The 20,790-nt window shown below is 32.8% G+C and overlaps 2 protein-coding genes across 3 annotated transcripts in view; one reads left to right on the plus strand and one right to left on the minus strand.

Annotated features, from left to right (window-relative positions):
- The window catches only part of Trhn (tryptophan hydroxylase), a 5,887-nt gene extending 1,207 nt beyond the window's left edge, over positions 1-4,680 (minus strand). The window contains 9 exon segments of the mRNA XM_018461409.1: positions 1-93; positions 177-223; positions 423-521; positions 1,455-1,505; positions 1,566-1,633; positions 1,733-1,836; positions 2,728-2,941; positions 4,137-4,241; positions 4,504-4,680. The exon segment at positions 1-93 is cut by the window's left edge and continues 12 nt beyond it. Coding sequence (XP_018316911.1) covers positions 1-93; positions 177-223; positions 423-521; positions 1,455-1,505; positions 1,566-1,633; positions 1,733-1,836; positions 2,728-2,941; positions 4,137-4,241; positions 4,504-4,602 — 880 coding nt within the window. The 5' untranslated portion in view covers positions 4,603-4,680.
- Positions 4,681-9,560: 4,880 nt separating this feature from the next.
- On the plus strand, positions 9,561-18,694 carry Aplip1 (JNK-interacting protein Aplip1). Of its 2 annotated transcripts, none has more exons than XM_018461418.1 (8): positions 9,561-9,744; positions 12,322-12,534; positions 14,026-14,267; positions 15,069-15,344; positions 16,491-16,643; positions 17,104-17,387; positions 17,741-17,919; positions 18,317-18,694. In XM_018461418.1, exons 1-8 carry the CDS (start codon positions 9,662-9,664, stop codon positions 18,387-18,389), a joined length of 1,503 nt encoding a protein of 500 aa, XP_018316920.1. In that variant the 5' UTR covers positions 9,561-9,661; the 3' UTR covers positions 18,390-18,694. The 2 variants fall into 2 exon arrangements, with proteins under 2 accessions (XP_018316920.1, XP_018316921.1); XM_018461419.1 differs by having other exon boundaries at positions 14,047-14,267.
- The last annotated feature ends 2,096 nt before the right edge of the window (positions 18,695-20,790 follow it).

A 20,790-nucleotide genomic window follows, 5' to 3' on the forward strand; every position in this document is an offset into this window, starting at 1 on the left:
GAGTGCAATGAAACACTCGGAAAGCGAGGCCGGAGAGGAAATCCCGCGGTGTCAGATAACCCGCGACTGGGCGAAGTTGAAATCCTGTCGTTCCTACAGATATATCGATTCTCGTTTAAACAAGTTATTATTACTTCCGCGAAATAACAGATTAACTACGTAATAATTTTACTCACGTTTCAGGAAAACGTTTATATCCTGCAGTTGTGGTATGTTGTCTTCTCTAATTGTAAGATAAAAATCGAATATCTTATGCTACTTCCGTAAACTGATATTTTTTTCTCTTTATTTGTTTTTAAAAATACTTTTCAATATTTCATATAAGTTATTCTTGAAAATGCACGCGTACTTTTTTTCGATAATTATTAATTTTTTAAATGAAATTATGGACAAATTTCGTGTTAAATATTTGCTAGATGTACCTGTATCCACAATACTTGACTAGCTTCGGCCAATTTTCCAGATATTCCTTGCATGCGTATTTTTGATAGAGTTGGTGTAATTCGCGGAAAACGGTTCCCCTAAGACACATAAAATAGCAATTTTGTTATATTTTGCAATCTTTTTATATTTCGATAATATTTTTATGTCTAATTTGTTTAATCTTTGCTATATATTTCAGCATACTTTTTTTTTACAATTAGCTGATTATTATTAAAACGTTGTTAAATTAATGAGTTACATTAAATTGTTCAAACGTTTGGCTTTTACTGAAAAGCTTTCGTTTTGATTAAGTTTGTTGAAGCAACGATGTTTGCTGTATGCGTCGTTGCATTTAAGTCAGAGAGATTGCATTAGCTGAGTCGTTCCTCGATCTCTTCTCACGCCGGAGGTAAATCAAATTGACGCAATTAAGGGTGCATTCAGCGTGTGCCAATCTTACTTCGATTCGTACTTTACAAAGAGACACATGGATGAAGAGAGAGAGAGAGAGAGAGAGAGAGAGAGAGAGAGAGATGTGGGGGAGGAGGGAAGAAAGAGACAAACTGACTTTCTCGTTTCGACGAGGTTTCGAAAGGTGGGAGTTTGCAAGGAAGACACTGAGCGAATGTATAACTTAAGTATCGAGAAATAAAAATGATTCTTCTATCTGTGTCAATTGCCTTCATGTATACGGAGGCACGTTTGCAGTTCTATTCGTAGCTTAATGAGAAAAAGTTATAATATCGTGTCTTGAAAGAGAACAGAATTGGTTCGCGACTTAAGATATACGTATCATAAATGATTTTTAATATGATTGCAAAGTATTTTCGTTAATTGTTTTGCTTATATCGTTAGTCTTTTTTTCTTTGAAAGATGTTACACATTCAATTTTTAAAAACTGTAAATCTTTTACGTCCCTATTCGGTATCTTTCCAAATCTTTATAATTTAAAACTATTTGATAAAATATATTTTCCTTTTTACGAAGAATTTTGCGAATATGATGATGCGCATTTGTAAAAACAAACGTACCAAGTTCTGATCTCCTCCGGCGTGTACTGCACTCTCGGTATTGGTTGACCACTAAAACATCATATTGCTTGTAATTGTAGGAAAAGAGAAGGGAGAAATTCTTTTACTTACTATCTGTAATTGTAAGCGATGTCGGCGAACTCCTCGCGGCGTTTACGATACACAGTATCCTTGAAACCCTACAATTGCCGAATAGTTTTGTTAAAGCACACAGCGTCGAGAGCATGAAAGGGAGATAATTGCAGTAACATGTTTACGAAAACATGCGGTAAACTTACGGGATGGTCCGCATCCAATTCCGAGCCATACATAAGAACTTTTTGCGCCCGATCGAGGTCGGATATCTTTCGCGGAAACCAGGGCATGTCTACATCGCTAAAATCTTTAAATCCGGTGCGTGTTACTTGTATGATATTCCATTAACAAAAATCTTGGAGAGAGATAGAGGCGATAAAGACGTATCATGATAAAACCTTCATACAAATTCTATCGAACTTGCAATTTTAACTTTTGCTAAAAGGATGGAATACTTTGAAGTGTAAATTGCAACGATAAACTAATCACACTCGAAGAAATTTGATATCCCTTTTGATTCCTCTTTTGCGAAAATCTATCTTATAGACAGGTGTGTCAATTTACACTACACCCCGATTTCATATTTAAAAATTTATCATGAAAAAATAAGAAAGAAAAAAATATAAATAAACTGATTTAGAAAATTATAAATATGTAAAACGATGTAATATTATCAATAATATAACTATTATATCAATAATATAAATATTATATTTAAACTACTCAATTTGCAAAAGAAAATTGTGAAAATTTTATTTTCGCATTTGTAGAATTCATTTTTAACTAATTTTGTATAGAAACAAGTCACAAATATATGAATTATAAGTTTTTACTTTCTTAATTATCTGAACAGATAATGTTTTTCAATATGAAGTATAATAATTAGTTTTTCCAAGAAATAAGAGGGTATCTCTTTAGAAGACTTATGTCAGTATCGACGACTTTCTTCTACTTTATATTTATTTGAAATTGAAAACTGTGGCTCTTAATTTATGAATAGAAACATAAATGAATCCAAACTCAATGAAATTTTGATTGAGATTAAAACGTTTTTTTTTAAAGCTGCAGTTTATCGTAACGGAATTTAAATATATCAAGATATATGTGTAACAATACATTTACAGTGGCAATTATTGCAATTGCATTTAACTTGGCTCGATGAATTTGATCAATGTTACTATGCATATGGGGGACTCACCGAAGCTTGTCGCAGTCGAAAGAGAAGGCGCGCGTGATATATTTCCAATTTGTTCGTAATGAGCGAGATTAATAGCCGCTACTTCGCGATTCAACATCTTCATCAATTGTTCCATTCTCTTTGGATCGCACTCGACATCCACGAGAATATCATACTCGGACCCGCGGCGCAGTGACTTCCTCGATTCAATGTGCACGACGTTTATACCTAAGTCCTTCATGCGACAAAGGAAAGATATCTCTTTTCAATAAATTTTCAAAATGTGCGTAGATGCGGTATCATAAACGATTTGGAATTTCAAAAGTAACTTTTTCTCATCGTACTCGGAGAGAATTTTTTCTTAGAGTTTACTCTGAAAATATGATAGACGTGGGACAACATTGTATTTCGAAGAATTTTAATGTAAATCTCCCTCATTCATTAATAAAACTACAATAAAGTATAAAATAAATTTGATCAATTTTACTGAAGTGCATGGTAAAAATCTTTATAATATTGTATTGTGCCACAATTACTATATTTTCAGGTAAATTTTAAAAGAAAATTCTCTCCGTGTACTAATTGTCGCAAATTTATAATCTATATTTTATCTCATATTAATGAGATAGAAAGGAGGAGGATCAACAAGGTCGTTTTTGTGCCCCCTACGGATTTACATTAGATATGTAAAGTCCAAAAAAATTTTAAAATTAAAAGAAATCTCTACAATGTGATTACAATCTTAACGCGGTTTAGAGGCTTAAGCCTATAGGCAACAAATAGTGATTACCTATCTGTGGGCTTCACCATTTGACAGATATCCGTTTATTAAGAGTAATTAAACCATTCATTTTTTCGCTATGAGCTATATTCATCTTCATCTTAGGGACAATAAATAGTTTAACTAAAATGATATTAATATGATGGCGGAGCAATAAATGAACAAAAATATTTTATTTATTATTTAATTCATTTATTAATCACGAAAATGGCTTAAGTTGAGAAAACGCAAAATTAACTAAGTCATATAGGTAAAAATAAGCCATGATAACGTTTCAACGTCTGACTCACATCATTACGACAAATCAAGATTGTAGATTTTAAAAAAATAAGATGAGTTCACTTTCACATCAGTCAAACGATGCTAATTTTAGATATGGACTACACACATCAAATAATAGGAAATGTGAAAATAACCGATATGTTTTTGTAATCTGACCGAATACTCCGATAACTTATGTAATGTTGTGTTTACATTGAAAATGACCTGATCGGGGTCAAAATGTTTGTATTAATATTAAATATTCTTTATATTGTATCTGGCTCATAGTCTTTTTTTTTATTTATTGACTTATTTTAAAAATCTGAGGAGAGTAACATAATTTTGACGTAGATGTAAACCTACTAAAAACAGAAAATATAAAACATACCTGAAATACTTGAAGTGCTCGTGCCAAGCCACCGACTTGATTCTTCAAGGAAAATATCACAGAATTCTTGTTGTCACTAGTTGGATTATTCTCATTCTCGGGGATCTAAATGAACGAGAGACCGTATCTGTTTACTAAGTTGCTTGTCTGAATTTTATGAAAATCATTTCATAAAGAAACAAATGGCTCGAACATTAAAAATGACACTGAAAATCAGATTATGTAAGAGTCTAAGATTAATTGTAAAAAACGAAGATAATTTTTAGATTATTCTTGTGCGCGATTTCACTTGTCGTAATGTTTGTAACTTTAACTGAAATCACTAATTATCAATGTATATTTTCTCAATAAATATACAGCAACATACGTCGCGCGATTTGTGTAACGGACTTCCTTCCTTGACAGCCCAACTTTCGCCTCTTCTGTACAGCCACACCCCGAGAAGACTTTTCCCTGATCCACTCATAATAACTTTTGCGATAAATGAATTTGTGAATCAGCGAGATAATTCTTTTTGTCGGTGATTTCGTTTATGAGTACAATATTAAGATTTAGCTCTTAATATTGTATGACGCGATAGATGGTTTCGCGATTAACGATTCGCTGTCTTTAAGGAAACGAGCAACAGTGTGCCGGTACTATCTCTAAGATCCTCTTAAGACCTCGGTCTCCCCGTTTGCGTTCGTCCTTCTCAATGACGATCTCGCCGTGGCTGGGCGGCGCACGACGGCATCAGCGATTCTCATTGGTCGGATAAAACTTCTCATGGGGTTGAAGACAAGTGTTGGCTCACCCCCGTTTAGCAAGTGGTGCCCGTCTCTTCAAATGTATTCTTCGTAAGTGACGTCACTGGAACCTACGGGGCGGAAGATGCGAGCACCGATAATGAGCGCGCAAGAATTGCAAAGTTTCTAATAAATGAAATGCGACACAATACGTTTCTATTTTTGTAATGATTTTTTACCCAAGAAACAAGAAATAGCATTCTTCTCGTTTATTTAACAGATAGAAAAGAATGAGAGAGAGAGAGAGAGAGAGAGAGAGAGAGAGAGAGAGAGAGAGAGAGAGAGACATATATTCTGTCAACAATAAGTTGATACGGAAAAAAGGTTTAACTCTATAAAATAAACTTATTAATTATACTAATTATAATTATTAATTATACATACTTATATAAAATACAACTATAGAATTTTACTTATTTTAAATATTACGTTTTTATTATCATATTAACAACGTAATTCCGGTTACATATTGATAAACGAAATATTTTATATATCTATATATTGTAATTGTAAATTATTTTTATATTTTAAAATTATTAAAAAATATTTAATTATGCACACACACACACAACACATTTGCTATAAAAATTATATATTGCATATTTCAGAGATATTTATTATAGATTTCATCATATTATAAATAGAACACATTGACAAGAGTTTCTTCTTTTTATAATATTGTATGGAAATTATTACGGTGCATTAATAACGTTTCTGTCATTAAAATATATTTAATGCACGTAGAGTAAAATTATACATGCCGCAATATCAAAAAGCGGTCGAAGGACCGATTTTCTATCCAAAGAAGGAAGCTTCTTCAACGAAGCGGCAATTTCTCGTTTTTCAGATTCTGCTCCGAAACAAAGAGACTGTTTAATAAAAGCTCAAACGCTCGAGGAGTACTCCCACTCGTGAGGAAAGTAGATGCGGCACATTACGAGTGGTCCATCACTTACCACTATCAGCTACCGTAACGCAGTTCCACCCTCGGTAAATTATACCAAGTGTTTCACCGATATTAAGCGAGATTGAGAGTACCGTTCGATCCGCTTGTGATACTCCTTTATCGAAATACGTTTGCAGACGATTGGTTTCCAGGGGATATTTTTCGCGAGAGAGGATGCTTTTCGGCACTCGTAACCATTTATTATTCAATCAATTTAATTAATAAAAACCCTATTACCGAATGCGCTGTGTTTTTTATTCTCAGCAACGACACTGCAAAGGTAGCTAGTATTTAAGAATTGAGAGATTCGGAGAGCCTCGTGAAACTGCGAGACTGGTCTGCATAACGCAATCTTACATCACCCGCATCCTTTCGTATGCCGGTGACACGAGATATCCTTTACCGCCGCGATGGCAATGAAATTGAAAGAACACGACGTAGTTATTAGCTGCGATATGTCGACGACAAGAGGTCGCTTATAGAATCAAACAGAAAATTTGTAATGAGATATGCCAGGTGACACGAATTTAATCTCTGTCTCCTATTCTGTTACAAAGGGCACTAGGTCAAAAGCAGTCGATACCGTCGATTTCTTTGCCTCGCATTATCTGAATTTTTCCTCGAGGTTACATTAAAGAAGTTATTTTTCGTCGTATAATAAAAACTTAATTGCTGCATTTTCAAATCATATCTGTTAGGTCGGAACAAAAGTTCGTAGCGCTACTTCATTGCATGTTTATTGCCCGTATTCATATAATTAGACTTTATATTTAAGGCTTCCTTAAATTTATCTTCAGATGCTCTACGAATTATTTTTTTTACTACTGAGCATTTAAAGATAAATTTAAGGAAGCTTTAAATATAAAGTCTAACTATGTGAATACGGACCTATACGTTTTAAAAAAAAATTAGCAATTATATACCATTATTCGATAGAACAAAATTTCAGCCGTTATGTTAAAAAAATTTGGATATGATTGTGATAATGGCAATGCTTCCGGAGTTCGCTTTATATTGGGGGAAAGATGAACATATCGTATTTAGATTATGTCTAGTATCTTGACGAAGACAACAATGTGCCAATAAGAGCAGTTAATGATATTTTTTAGTTTTAGAGAGCTTCAATAAGGAATAGGAAACTAAGAAGGAATAAAGCTTGTACCTTCGCTAAAGTTCAATTTAGCAGTTAAAACATTTATTTTGGTGAATGTCTCACTCCTCTGTCCATTAATATATGACTCATGGTTGTTCAAGTAAGACTCAAATTATGCATGGCTTTTTTATTATTAGTGAAATTACAACTGCTTGAATTTTGAAGTTCGTATAGCGCTATGAATTTTGTTCCAACTCATGTGACCCCGATATATCTACATCGATTTCTCTTTTTAAATATTTATAATCTAATAATTAGGTTAAAAGCCACAAATGAAAATGTTATTTATTAAAAAGACATACAATTGTATTTGCGTTGTGTATTCCAAATTATTATTTTATAACTTCTTTTGTTCCTCGTATAATTACATTTTATTATTTATTATTATCTTTATTTATTATTATACAATATGTTACATTTTCATATTATATCTTCAGCCTACAATCTGAAGATTTTTAATGTGCTTTTTGTTCTTGGTGATTTCTATTCCACGTTTTTACGTTTTATTGCGTTTTCATGTTACATTGCTGCCTTTTCGATAGACGTCGATAGCCTGTTGCTTCACTTTCACGAGACGCGTTCTTTCTTAAAGCTTTCCAAGTGTCTTCGAGAAAATCGGCTAAAATATTTTAATCGATCGAAATAGCCAAGCGCGCAGAAAGTCCTCGCTACGGAGAAAATGACTATTTATCGAACAGCAAATAGTAAGATCTTTTCGAAGAGGCGAATAATAAGAGGAATGATCGGTGATTCTAGATTCTCCGGGAACGGATGTGAGAAAAATAGTTGTGAGGGATTGTAAAACGAAAAATATTCTCGATGCAGCTGGTAGAATTGTGAGTAGATATTCGAAAAATGTAATCATGGTGTAATTTGATTTTAACGATACGTCGATTACTTCAATTCTGTCTCGGAATTCTCTACAATTACAAAATAAATTAAATATCAAACAATAAAATAAATAAGAATATCTTAACGCAAAGGATACTTTCATTGCCTTAACAAATGAAAATATCAATAATAAGAGGATCGTTAAGAGTCGGCGCAATAAACAGTGATTTATACAAATCACATTTGTAAAAACAAATTACTTTAATACTTATATCATAATCAAACTGCAATACAAATCATCAACCGCGGCTGTTTCGGCTTCAAGCCATCTTCAGCAGTAATAATTAATATAAGCAGTCAATAATTAATATACAATTAACAATATTTCCATTTTAACACATCACCATGTATTTTGCATTCGTAACTGCGGTCAAAAGAGCGAGACATTCAATCTCATTAAATCTAAACGTTGCTTAAATTGTTCAACTCCATTGGAATTAACTCAACTACTTCAATTACTTCAATAAAATTGACAATTAAAAAATAACAAATATTTTTACTTTCACATAGAATTTTATGTCAATATTTTATGGGCATTTTTGACAGCAACAAATTTATCGCTGTGAAAATGTCGTTATACATAATGACTGTTAAAAATGCCTATAAAAATATTAACATGAAATCTATTTTATTCCAATCTAGTTTAATAGTTTGATTTATTTTATTTTGTAGAGAGTTTTGGGACGGGATTAATGTATAACATGAGATTCATATTAATTAATATTTTGAAAAAATTGATTGCAATACAACGGATTAAAAACGGATAGGTTTACGCTCAATTTATGGTACTTTTACATTTGTGTTATTTGTTGAAGTGGTGCAAATCGCAAAATTTCCGATAAATCATCGAGACGCTAGCAGGAGATAAATCTTTACTATTGCAGCATGAGTGTATAAGCGCAAAACATCGATTGCGAGATGGTTGTAAAATATTTAGCCGCCTCTCCGGTATTTTATACAGTGGCTCTGCGTGTTCTCCGATGCGAATTCCAAGCTACTCTGGAAGATACGGGTGTAAACTGCTGAGAGTTTATGTGCCCAGCTGATAAATGTTTCATTGCGCAATGTTTCATTATCAACCAGCGACGCGCTAGATCCACAAATGTTCCGACAGAGACCTATTTTGGTTCACATTTTCATGGAGTACATACATGTAGTCATTCCATAGTTTCTACAATGATTTTCATAAATATTTGAAAATTAGACACTAAAAGAATCATTTTATCACACTAAAACATATAATTTTGTAATAAAATTTTTGTTTCAAAAATGAAACATGTTAATTAAATAATCGTGTTTCATCTCAGTTTGAGTATAATGATCGAGAATTGAGAGCAATTAAACTTTTTAATTGATTCGCATTTATATAACTCTTGTTTAACAATCATTAAATTCTAGCTTCTATTTGTCTAATGTATAAATCATGTTCTATGTATTGTGGACGCTGCATTTAGAAGTAAATGCAAGACAAGAATACGCAGCCAAACATTCACCCTCCAATTCTCTCTCTTTCTCCCTATCTTCTTCTTTCTCACTGAGAATCAACCCCCATCCACCCTCGCGAATGAGCAGGCGCGCGACGTTCACCACGCAGGAATCAATAGGGGTTGCGTCGGGTTCGCGCGGCGTCGAAGCGATGTCGGCGACGACGTAAGCGACATCTCATCTCGTATCATTTCCTGGGGGTTGTGACGAGCAGCTCTCCTGCAGGCCGTCACGGCCGCCCTCGCTCATCCTTGCGAACATCGCGATGGCTGACAGCGAATTTGAGGAATTCCGGCACTATTTCGAGAGGCTACCCCAACATTTGAAGGCACCTCTTTCCAACTACACGTGAGTACCCCCGTAGCGGACCTGCCTTCGGAACAGATGACACGATATGCGATAAGAACCACGGCGGTGACACACATAGGTTGCGATAAGAAAGACAGCGGTCGGGAATCAGACCGAAGAGATAATTTGACGGAAAATCAGGAGCACGAATTATGAAGATCAGTTCAAAAATTCATTAGAAGCTGAAAAAATGTATCATGGATCAAATCTTGACCGAGTAGACTTGGCGAAATATAAAGGGTGTGATAATGTAGATTATAGATAGCAGACCATGTTGATGAGATCGAAAGATGAACGGGGCTGATATTTGAAAAATATTTGTGTATTTTTGTAATTCTAGATATGTTATAAAATTAATGAGATTAAATAATCAGACTAAACTTAATTTAATGGACTGTCAGATATACATATATCAATATGCATAATAATTGCAAAAGAATATACGCTGAAGTGTTATTTATTTTATACGCAAAAAACTATATAGTAATTTGTAAATTTAAAAAGTTCTACATAATCTTATTAATTTTTTTTTCTTGAAATATATTTTTCACAATATATCCATTAAAACCTAGTTATTTACTTCGATAAATTTTATTCAGCTTCTCTAAAATATACAATTATAACTGATTTATACTTCATATTTTAATGAGTAATAAGATAGCATCTTCAATCGGAATTGGTAATTCAAGAAGTCGACAGTTCAAATATCGTTTAAAGATGAATCATTTTAAATAAGAATTTCCCACGTCACTAAGTAACTTAATGTGACACCCTTTAATGCTCCTATTTTTGTATTATCAAACATTTTGATTTAAGGAATATTATATATTTCTATGTAAATATAGCAGAATTTTCTTAAATAAGTCTTATATATATATATATATATATATGAGACATCGATCTATAGAGTATTAAAGAATGTGAGGCTATATTAAAACAACATTACCGTCTGGTCGTTTCCTATTTCTATTTAGAATAATGATAATACGTTGCTGCACTATGCATATAGTGTTGCAAAGTGCAAAAACATTTCTGGTATATACATTCGTGTCACTACTCAAGGGACTTATAAAATATCATCGTAAAATGGGGATTCGTGAATGCATTCGATGCATTACTAGGTCGAAAATGTCATAAAGAAATCGCCAAGTAGCGCATCGGCATTTATGCCTTTAAAATTATTGATCCTGGAGCATAAGTGACACAAGAATACGAATACGACGTGAGACTGCAATGCATATATAGACAATTTTGACGGATATAATCTACAGCTTTCGTTGATGCATGCGTACATACATGTTACTTCTATTACTGCAAACAACCGATGATCCTGTTTAAGCTGTATATTAGAGCGTTATATTGACATAAAACATAATTGCATAACTTTGCTTATAGCAATTGTTGTCATAAACGTAATGTAGTTATGTACTTTGATCGGATTAAACGTGAGATTTATGTATATCATCCTAGTAAAGATATTTTAGACTTACAAATAGAAAATATTAATATAAATAATACGCGTAATCACGAACGCGTTTTCTATCATTCGAAAAAAATGTGATGATATAATTGATAACTAGAATATGATCTTTCCATATAATTGACATTTTTGTATAGACTCTTGTGCTTCTCATTAAATCATGTGAGATAGGACGAATAGATAGGAGAATAAAGCAAGAACGATAAATGCGCGACAATCTCGCATTTGCTATTTCCGATCTAATTTTCAACCTGGTTTGATTGCATTTTGAAACAGTGTACGAAATTAGTAGAGGTCTTCTCTCCATTAACATCTGCATAAAATCTGTTTAAACGCAACTTTTATAATTTATAAAATCAATATGTAACTGAATGCGAGATATACTCATTTGTCAACGTAACGCAAACATTCCCTTTCTTTTGAAGAGTGTTTGAAAGAGTAGACGTACTCTTAATGAGAGTTTTGACATTACAGCGCTCTCGAATCATTCTTTCACAAATGAAACTTTATTCCGCTGTATGAATAAGACATACAAGTGTTACTTGCAATTTTCGCTTTTTAGTAATAATGAATTATCACGAACATGATATATATACATATGGAATTATTTACATTTATACATATACTTATTTATATGATAAATAGAGCAATAGACAAAAATAAAAAGATATATATATAATAAATATATATATATACAACACGAAAAAATATTTATATTTTTAAATTCTTAATTTTGATAATTAATTTTTGTACTATTACCATCAGACCGCCAGAAGAAGTATTCATCAATTCTATTTAATTTATATGTTGTGATTACTATTGATATTATGTCATTAGTAAGATTTTGATTCATTATTATTTTTTATTAAAAATTAAAAGATTTAAATACCAAAAGATATTGATTTGCAATAATTGCACATATCATTTATAGAGAATAAATTAATCATTATCTATTATTATATACTTTTGTCTTTTTGTATAATTAAAAGAACGACTTATAACAGCTCATGTATTTTTTATTATCTACATATGATTTATTCATGTAACTTTAAATAATTTTTATGTAACTTCCGCATATATATTTAACGTTTGAGTAGGCTCGTACACGATGTGATGATCGATGACTCGCCGACATCCTCGCAAGGAAGCGATGGAGAGGTCGGCAGATCTTGCGACGTCGTCACCGGCGATTCCGAGGACGAGGAAGTCGTCGTCATCCACCGCCACGACAACCAAAGCGGGCACACCACTCCTGATGACAGTGAGGAGCTGGATCATCATTGCTCCATCATAGCCGATAGCGATTTTAGGTTGGTAACGTCGTAAGTGTTTATTTATTTATCACTAATTGTTACCTTTGTAAACTTTTAATACGAAGGGAAGATTGGCGAAGAGTTTAATTTTTTATCGATTATACTGACTTGTATAAAATTGTAATACTTTGAATACTATATTTTGATAAAAGATACACTAATTCGAGGAATGAGAGTAAAAAATATTTAAGAGATTTAGAGTGATCTTGCGGGAGATAAAAAATGAGTTCACATATTTATTAAAAGAGACAGAATATATATATATTATATATATATTCGCGGCAATTTGAGTTCTCGCTGAGAACAGAATTACATTTTTTGTGAAGGGAGGGAACTTCTTTCACAAAAAATGTAATTCTGTTCTCACAGAATATTTTTGTCACAGAATATTTTTGTGACAAGTATAGCGAGTTTCTGTTACAGTTATTATAATTTATACTATGGCTACGTTTACATCGTGCGCTTAGTCCGTGCAGACCTATACGATAGGTGTCTTTGTTTAACCTACAGGATAAACAAGGACATCTATTGTATAGGCCACGGCCTAAATGCACGGCATGTAAACGTAGCCTATGTAAACTATGTTCCGCTTATATTATAAGTTTTCAGATGCAATTGTACTTTAATCTGCGTCGGTATCACCCACACACAGAGCCAGGTGCATCATCGCATCCATAGTAATCTATAGTATCGCCATAATCTCATCGGTCTGACCTTGTTAAAAATAACTGAAGCTTTCAGAAATAGTCTCCGGGAGAGTTCCCGACGTGCAGCGTCGCTCGTAATTATTAATTAAGCGTCGCCCAACCATGGCGGTTGGAAACTGTGTTGCATGCGGAGGACAGTCGATGCACATTAATATGGCATTTTCTGAACTTTTAATATTTTCTGAGGGTTCTAATTATGCGTGGATTTTCGCATACCTATCTTATCTGTTACTACGTCAATAAACATTAATTTAAAGTCTTCTATTTTATATCACATATCAATTACATACTAAGAAAATTTAAATCTTTTGATTATCTTTATTAAAATAAATAATATTGTTGTATGGCAAAAAATCTAGATTGCACATTGCATACGTATAATTTTAATGCGATGATTTGTATTATTTAAATTATTATTCAATTTATTGTTAAGACACATATTATTAATTTTTCGCAGTAAATAATTTAATTTTTATTTAATTATTAAATTAAATATCTCTCTCGTCTGTTAATTTATTATTAAAATAATTTTAAGTATATGAAACATAGTAGAACCTTGTATGCCAATAACATATTTATATTTTATTGCTCTTTTCTTTAATTTAGTCATAAAAATTCTTGACATGGTCTAGCGTGTGTGTGTGTTACGAGATAAATCTTTTCATCACCTCAATGAAGAGTATAAGAATTATTTTTTATTTTATTTTCTCGAAGAATTAAAATAGGCAGCATGAAAAATGATAGTTTAGCTCACTGTACAATTAACCTTGGATGACATTAGCTTGTTCGGTGGACTGAGCAGCAGGGGTCGATCGGTAGGCGGTGGCGGACCAGGACCGGGCGGGGGTGGTACTACTATGTCTGGTAACGGAGGCCGAGATAGTGTCGTCAGCGATGTTGGGGATTCGTGTTCCAGTTTGAGCTCCTGGCCTACGCCGGAGCACGTGCCATCGAATCGACCTGGAAGTGGCGGCACCGAACGTAGACGTCGAAGATTGCCGGAAATTCCTAAAAGCAAAAAATGTAAGGAAAGCTCGCATGCATAATTTATTCAATGATAGTGATAACAAGAGATCTGGCCGATACAGAATTTCTTTGCATTACATTTCGATCTTACATTCGACAGTTTCGATGACTGAACTGTTGTAACTTAGCTGCTATAATTTTTAGAAAAACACGAAACGTGGAAGAGAACAATTGATGTGATTAGATAATTTACTAATGATAATAATAATAATAATGAAAAATTTATTAATATATAAGAATCCTTCAACAAAAAATATATTGTCGAATTATAATATTAATGAAATTTTTGAAAAATCAAAGTATAAAGAGATTGATCAGATTTTCATTGATGTGTTAAGAACTTTATTCCGCTATTATAGAAATCTCTCTCTCTATTAATATTTTACAATTTTAGATATTATGTTAGATAATTTTAATTTGCACGGATTATGTTAAAAAGTATTTACATTTTATGTAAAGTTATATGTACATAATTTTATTATCGGGTCGCACATGCATTTTGCATATACAAACGAAACCAAGAATCTGTTCACCTTATCGCAACTGCAGAGAAAAAATCCAAATGTCTTGTATCATATCAGCTCTATAAAAAGTATATGTTATAGAGTAGCATTTTTCGTTTGCGATCTCGATAATCGTTCTATTTCGTAAAGATTGAGAGACACTTTTTATCTAAATATTATTTCATAAACATGTCAACGTTTACGTGTTCACGTAGTGTCAGAGTTTTTCGGAAAAGGAAAAGAATATTACCTTCACGTGCGAAATGCACGTTGATGTTCTCTGATGCCGTTTCAGCTTTGCCCGTGTGTCAGACGTCCATACAGACGTCGTCTTCGCTAGCAGACGAGTTGAGTGCTGCCACCGGCTCGACATCGACCCGGCCTCATCTTGTCTTAAGGAAATGTCATCCCAGGCTCCGCCACGAGGACAGCTCACCCGACAGCGAGAGAATGGCCACAGACAGCGGTCATTCTACCGCTCATTCTCCTGACAATGGCCCCAAGAGTGTGTCGCCCATACCATGTAATACCCTGCAGAATACAGAGTCAGTGTCGCCCAGCAGCACCCCAGGTAATAACGATTCTTCTCGAGAGTATTTTCGTCTTTATGTCAATTTAAATTAATTGATTCAAATGCAATTTGACACAGAGTACATATTTCTTAGACAAAATATTGATATTAATACTGTAATTACTATTACAGATATAAAGAAATTATATTACAATTATAATTGCTAGATTTGTAAATATCTCGTAAACTATTAATTTTCTGATATATCTCTATTTTAGTACTTTTTTTATATGCAGAATAATTAAAGGAAACATTATGCAAAAAGGTTATATAATTTTATTTTAAAAAGTAAGGATGACCATCATATCTTTTTAACGCCTTCAGAAAAAGAATAATGTAACCTGGGTACCTATCATGGAAAAAGTCGGAATGGATTCCGATCGGAATTATTCAATTATTCCCTAAATTTCTATTGTGTTTTCTAAGGAAAACGGAATAATTCCGATCGGAATTCATTTCAACATGTTCCATGATAAATACGTCTGCCTCGAAGTCGTTCTACTTTCATAAAAAATATATATTTTTTTTGTATTATCAATAATTTCAGAGGAAATTGGCTAATTAAAATAAAATGCGACATCCTGTAATACCTAAAAGTTTACTGATTCATAAATTATAAAAATTAATATTTTTTAAATTGTTGATTTATTATTTAGAGGTATAAAATTCTAGGTATATTTCCGGAAATTCGTTAAAATTTTGCTTTTTTAAAATATATTTTATCACAATTCCTAAAATCCTACGTGACGTATATAATTTACTTTTTTATTGTGCATGATGTAATACGTAATAATAAAATTTCAAATAAAAATCCACCAGTAATTGTTGATGTATTTATAAATTAAGTTTTTGCTTAAATAACAGATTCACATTAATTTTTGTTGTTAAATGATTCAATTATTAGATCTAAACTTTATTCTGATGAGAAGCAAAATTATTTAAAAATTGCACAGAAGATATATATCGCTGTGCTCACGATATTTTATGCTGCGTCATAATTTTCTGCGAGACGTCTACATGATAATCTGATGATTCTATTGTCTCAGTTCGGAAAAGTTACGAAAGCCAGGAATTGTTCACGTCATAATTTTAATCGGAGTAACTTTCGAAGAATAATCAATACTAGCTCGCTTTTTCATTTCTAAGGAAGCGGAGGCGTACCGTTCACCCAACTGGAATTGCTCGAGGCAACGCATCGAGGCCTGCATAAGTTCATATCACGGCATCATGACGAAATTGATCTTGAAATTGGAGACCCCATATATGTGCAAAAAGAGGCTGATGACCTCTGGTGCGAAGGTGCGTAAAGATATCCATTTCACAAGACGTCGAACTTGACTCAGCTTGACTCAGCAATAATCGATATATACTTCCTTTTCTTGTTTAAGAAAATTGAGACGATTTCTTCGGATTTTTAACAGTAACAATTTGATTATATTTTACGTATATACGTATGTAAGGATTTATTTCATAATATAATATTACTAATTACTAATTATTCGATATTACACATTAGATATAACTATTCTCAAGCAGCAAATATCTAGAAAACACAGATATTTAAAAGAGGAAGTCTTTAATTTTCAACTGTTTTATAAATATATTTAGACATGTTCTCAATTTTTATTCTATTTAGCTGTCAATTTTTTAAATATGTTAAAGTAAGTGAAAATAAAATAAAATAGAGAAATATATATGAAATTAACGCTATACTGTAATTAGTACCGACAGACTCTATCCTTCTGTTCTTCGCGATTAGGAGTGAATCTAAGGACAGGCCGGCAAGGTATCTTTCCGTCGGCTTACGCGGTCGACATGGACTACAGTGATTTTGATCCCACCGCGCCTAAAGTGAAGAGAGAAAGATATCTCCTAGGTTACTTAGGTTCGGTGGAAACCTTGGCGCATAAGGGTACGGGAGTGGTTTGTCAGGCGGTGCGGAGGATCCTTCGCAACTCCTTGCAGGATCCACCCGTCTCGCAGAGCTGCATCTTGGAAGTATCCGATCAGGGTCTTCGAATGGTCGATAGAAGCAAACCGCGAGTAAGCATTTCTTTGCGATCGACAGAAGTTTATTCATATGTGCAATACGTTATTATTTAATTAATTTTTTAAATCTCAGCAAGAGCTTCAAAACCTAAGTTTCTAATATATAACTTTATCTAGAAAGGATTTGTCACATTTTTCTTATAAAAAATTTAGGTATAAGAGAATTATGTATAAAGCACTATAATTTATGCAAGACGTTATTTAATTATGACTAATTATAAATGTACATTTTTTAAATTTAATATTTAATTTTTTTAATTTAATATTTAATACGTGATGAAATTAAAAGAAGAAATGAAAGAAAAATGAAAAAATAGACAAGTTTTTAATTGCCGATATATTTTTAGAAAAATCAGGGTCCTTGTCACGATTACTTCTATTCGCTGAAGAATGTATCGTTTTGTGCGTTTCACCCTCGCGATCATCGCTACCTCGGCTTCATCACGAAGCACCCCACTCTGCAGAGGTTCGCTTGCCACGTGTTCATTGGTCAAGAATCCACAAGACCCGTTGCCGAAGCTGTCGGGTGAGTTCTTTCCTCCAAAAACTTTTTAATTATCATCCATAAAACTTGATATACCTTTATGTCACTTTGCGCAAAACCATTAACGTTAAAGTTTCTGATTATTTTATGGTTAATTTTTGAAATTATTATCCGTATTATATTATTGCAATATTATATGCATATATTATCATTTTATTATATTCAAATATTATATTGTAATTAAAAGTTAGTAATATATTAAATTTTAAATTTAAATAAATATTTTTAAATTATAAATTTATAATTCATTTAAATAAACACTGAAATAAAATTAAATATTTTAAATATCTTTCTCTAAATTTCTAAAAAAAATTCTAGAAACACGATCCATCCATTGTTCATAGATTATGATTGATAACTCGTGATTCTCTTCTTTCAGACGTGCTTTTCATCGGTTCTACACGAAATTCATCGAGACTGCTTTCCCGATAGAGGACATCTACATTGAATAAATTACTCTCAGTCTCATTTATAGTGGCTGCGGAGAAAATGTTAACTCTCACTTCCCCCCTTAACCCCTGTATATATCGCCCGCTAGTTGTAGATATAAAATAATAAATGCGAATCAAACACCCAATTTATACATATATTGAACATATGTATATCTATGTGTACGGAGTATATTGGAAGTGTCACGACGAGCTCGAGCCTCCATTAATAATATTATCTCGTTATTATTTTTTTTATTCGCCGTTCATTATCGATCCTTTTCAACTTCGTGCGTGTGATCTGATATGATTCTACATAAATTAAACAAAACGGGAAGAAAAGATTTTTATCAAATAACATTAACTACAAAATTTACTTTTATTTTACGAATATCGTATCGATTAAATTGGCGAAATTTTTATATTGAATTAAAATATATTCTTAATGTCTACTCTTTGGTTTATGTTAACAAAACAGTGGCAGAACAAAAACAAAATTGTCTGAATGAATGAAAATAAATATTGACGCTTTAATAGTTGAGAATTGATCTATTTTCAATTGCGAAGTTTCATTGCCGAAATTATATTTTTTCATAATTGAAAACAGAGCGACTTCCGCAAATTATTTTAACCGTTTAACCGCCAATGTTTCCAACTAGGATATTATTTCTGATGTAAACTCAAGTATAAAATATTATTTTTTACTATATAGTTGTTCAAAGTTATATGTATAGAATATTAATTTTTAAAATAATAGAAATAGTAATATTATAAAAGATTAATATATTTAAAATATTTTTAAAAAACCTAAGTTTTATCGAAACAGTCGTTGGTCGAAAGTAAATATGAAGAAATTAGGAGATGTAAAACTAATTTTAATTTCAATAACAGTATGGCAATTAGACGGTTAAATATGATGTGTTAAATATCCATCGCATAATCGAAAGGTATTACCTTTTTGACTAGACCTCGTTCCTGTTTAAGATCGGAATGATGCCCGAAGAAGACTTCGTTAAAGACTCTCTAATAAGCAGATTTGGTAATCGATAGCGAATTAATTTCTAAAATCCCGATCCCACGACCAAGTTAATCCACTTAGTGACGCATAAAAAGACGGGGATGACAATAGAGAATGAGAGTGTTAAATCATTCGGAGTTTAGCGAAAAATCGACAAATCGTAGTTAAATATGAGTGATTTGGGAAAAGGAGTGATGCTTAATTTTCGGCGCGTATCGGATGTGCTTTTTGCTGATGGCGTTCTTCACCGTAGCAACGAATAGTCATCTAGAATGCTCTCCAATTGTATTCTTCTTATTGTTAGAGAACGACGGCCCGCGCGTGGGCGTGCCGTTATTTAGAAACTCGTATATTTTTCTATCTTTCTTTGCGGCAGAGACTCACCGATCACAATAAGTTTCACTGTAAGAGACGAGTCCCCCGAAGTTTATACTCTCGAATCTCTCCGCGCGAAAAAAGGAAAAAAAAATGTTATCGAAAAACGCACATGGGCTTCTATATTTGAAGTATCATTATTGCGCTGCATCGCAACGTTTCTAGCGACTTATACAGAATATGAACCAAATTGCAAGTATATACAGCTTCGTTGCCGGAAATGCGAGACGATAGGAAAGTAGGAAAGCGATATCGCCTACGTGCAATCGAGACGAGCAGTATCACTATCATAACCGATGCCCTACCGCTTTCGATATCCATTTTTATTCGGTTTGCTATTTCACACTGCCTTTAGCAGGACGTTGCGTACACAGAGCGCGTGTACGATGTCCCAGTCACACAAATTATCTATTATCAGCGTCTATTGATGTTGAATTTTTAATATTGAGGCGCAATTCATCGACGGAATCGATCGATGATATTACAATCGATTTTAAATCACTGCTGTTTCAACAATTTAACAAAACATTGATACTCTCTAAAATTTTTTTTTCATTCTCAAATATTTAGTTATTCCAAGAAGACTTATGGATTCCATGTTAGTTTTTTTTAATATCACCAATACAACATATTTTAAGATTAATGAATTAAACTAACCATTAAATCATTTTGTAATGAAATCTTGCGATTTTATAACTGGGATCTCCTATCCGCGCGGCAGGGTCTTGTCAATTTATGAATATCTCCTTGACAATACGAGCTCTGTGCGTTGTCTTACTTGGGATTTGGTGCATGTTAGATAAGTACGACTCACACGCCTCGATTATACGGTATATTGAATAAAAATTGAGAGACAAATTACAGTGATTTCTCATTTTAGGAAGCTTTCATTTGTTGCGGTATACAAAATACAAAACGTTTAAACGTGCCTCGAAATGCCGTGCCTTTCCGATTATTTTCTCATATAACTACGGTTATATTTTCTCATATAACTCACTATATCACGCACAAATCTCCACTATTTTGACAACA

Source organism: Mycetomoellerius zeteki, unplaced genomic scaffold (assembly GCF_001594055.1).
Source record: "Mycetomoellerius zeteki isolate Tzet28-1 unplaced genomic scaffold, Tzet1.0 scaffold122, whole genome shotgun sequence".
Taxonomy (NCBI): domain Eukaryota; kingdom Metazoa; phylum Arthropoda; class Insecta; order Hymenoptera; family Formicidae; genus Mycetomoellerius; species Mycetomoellerius zeteki.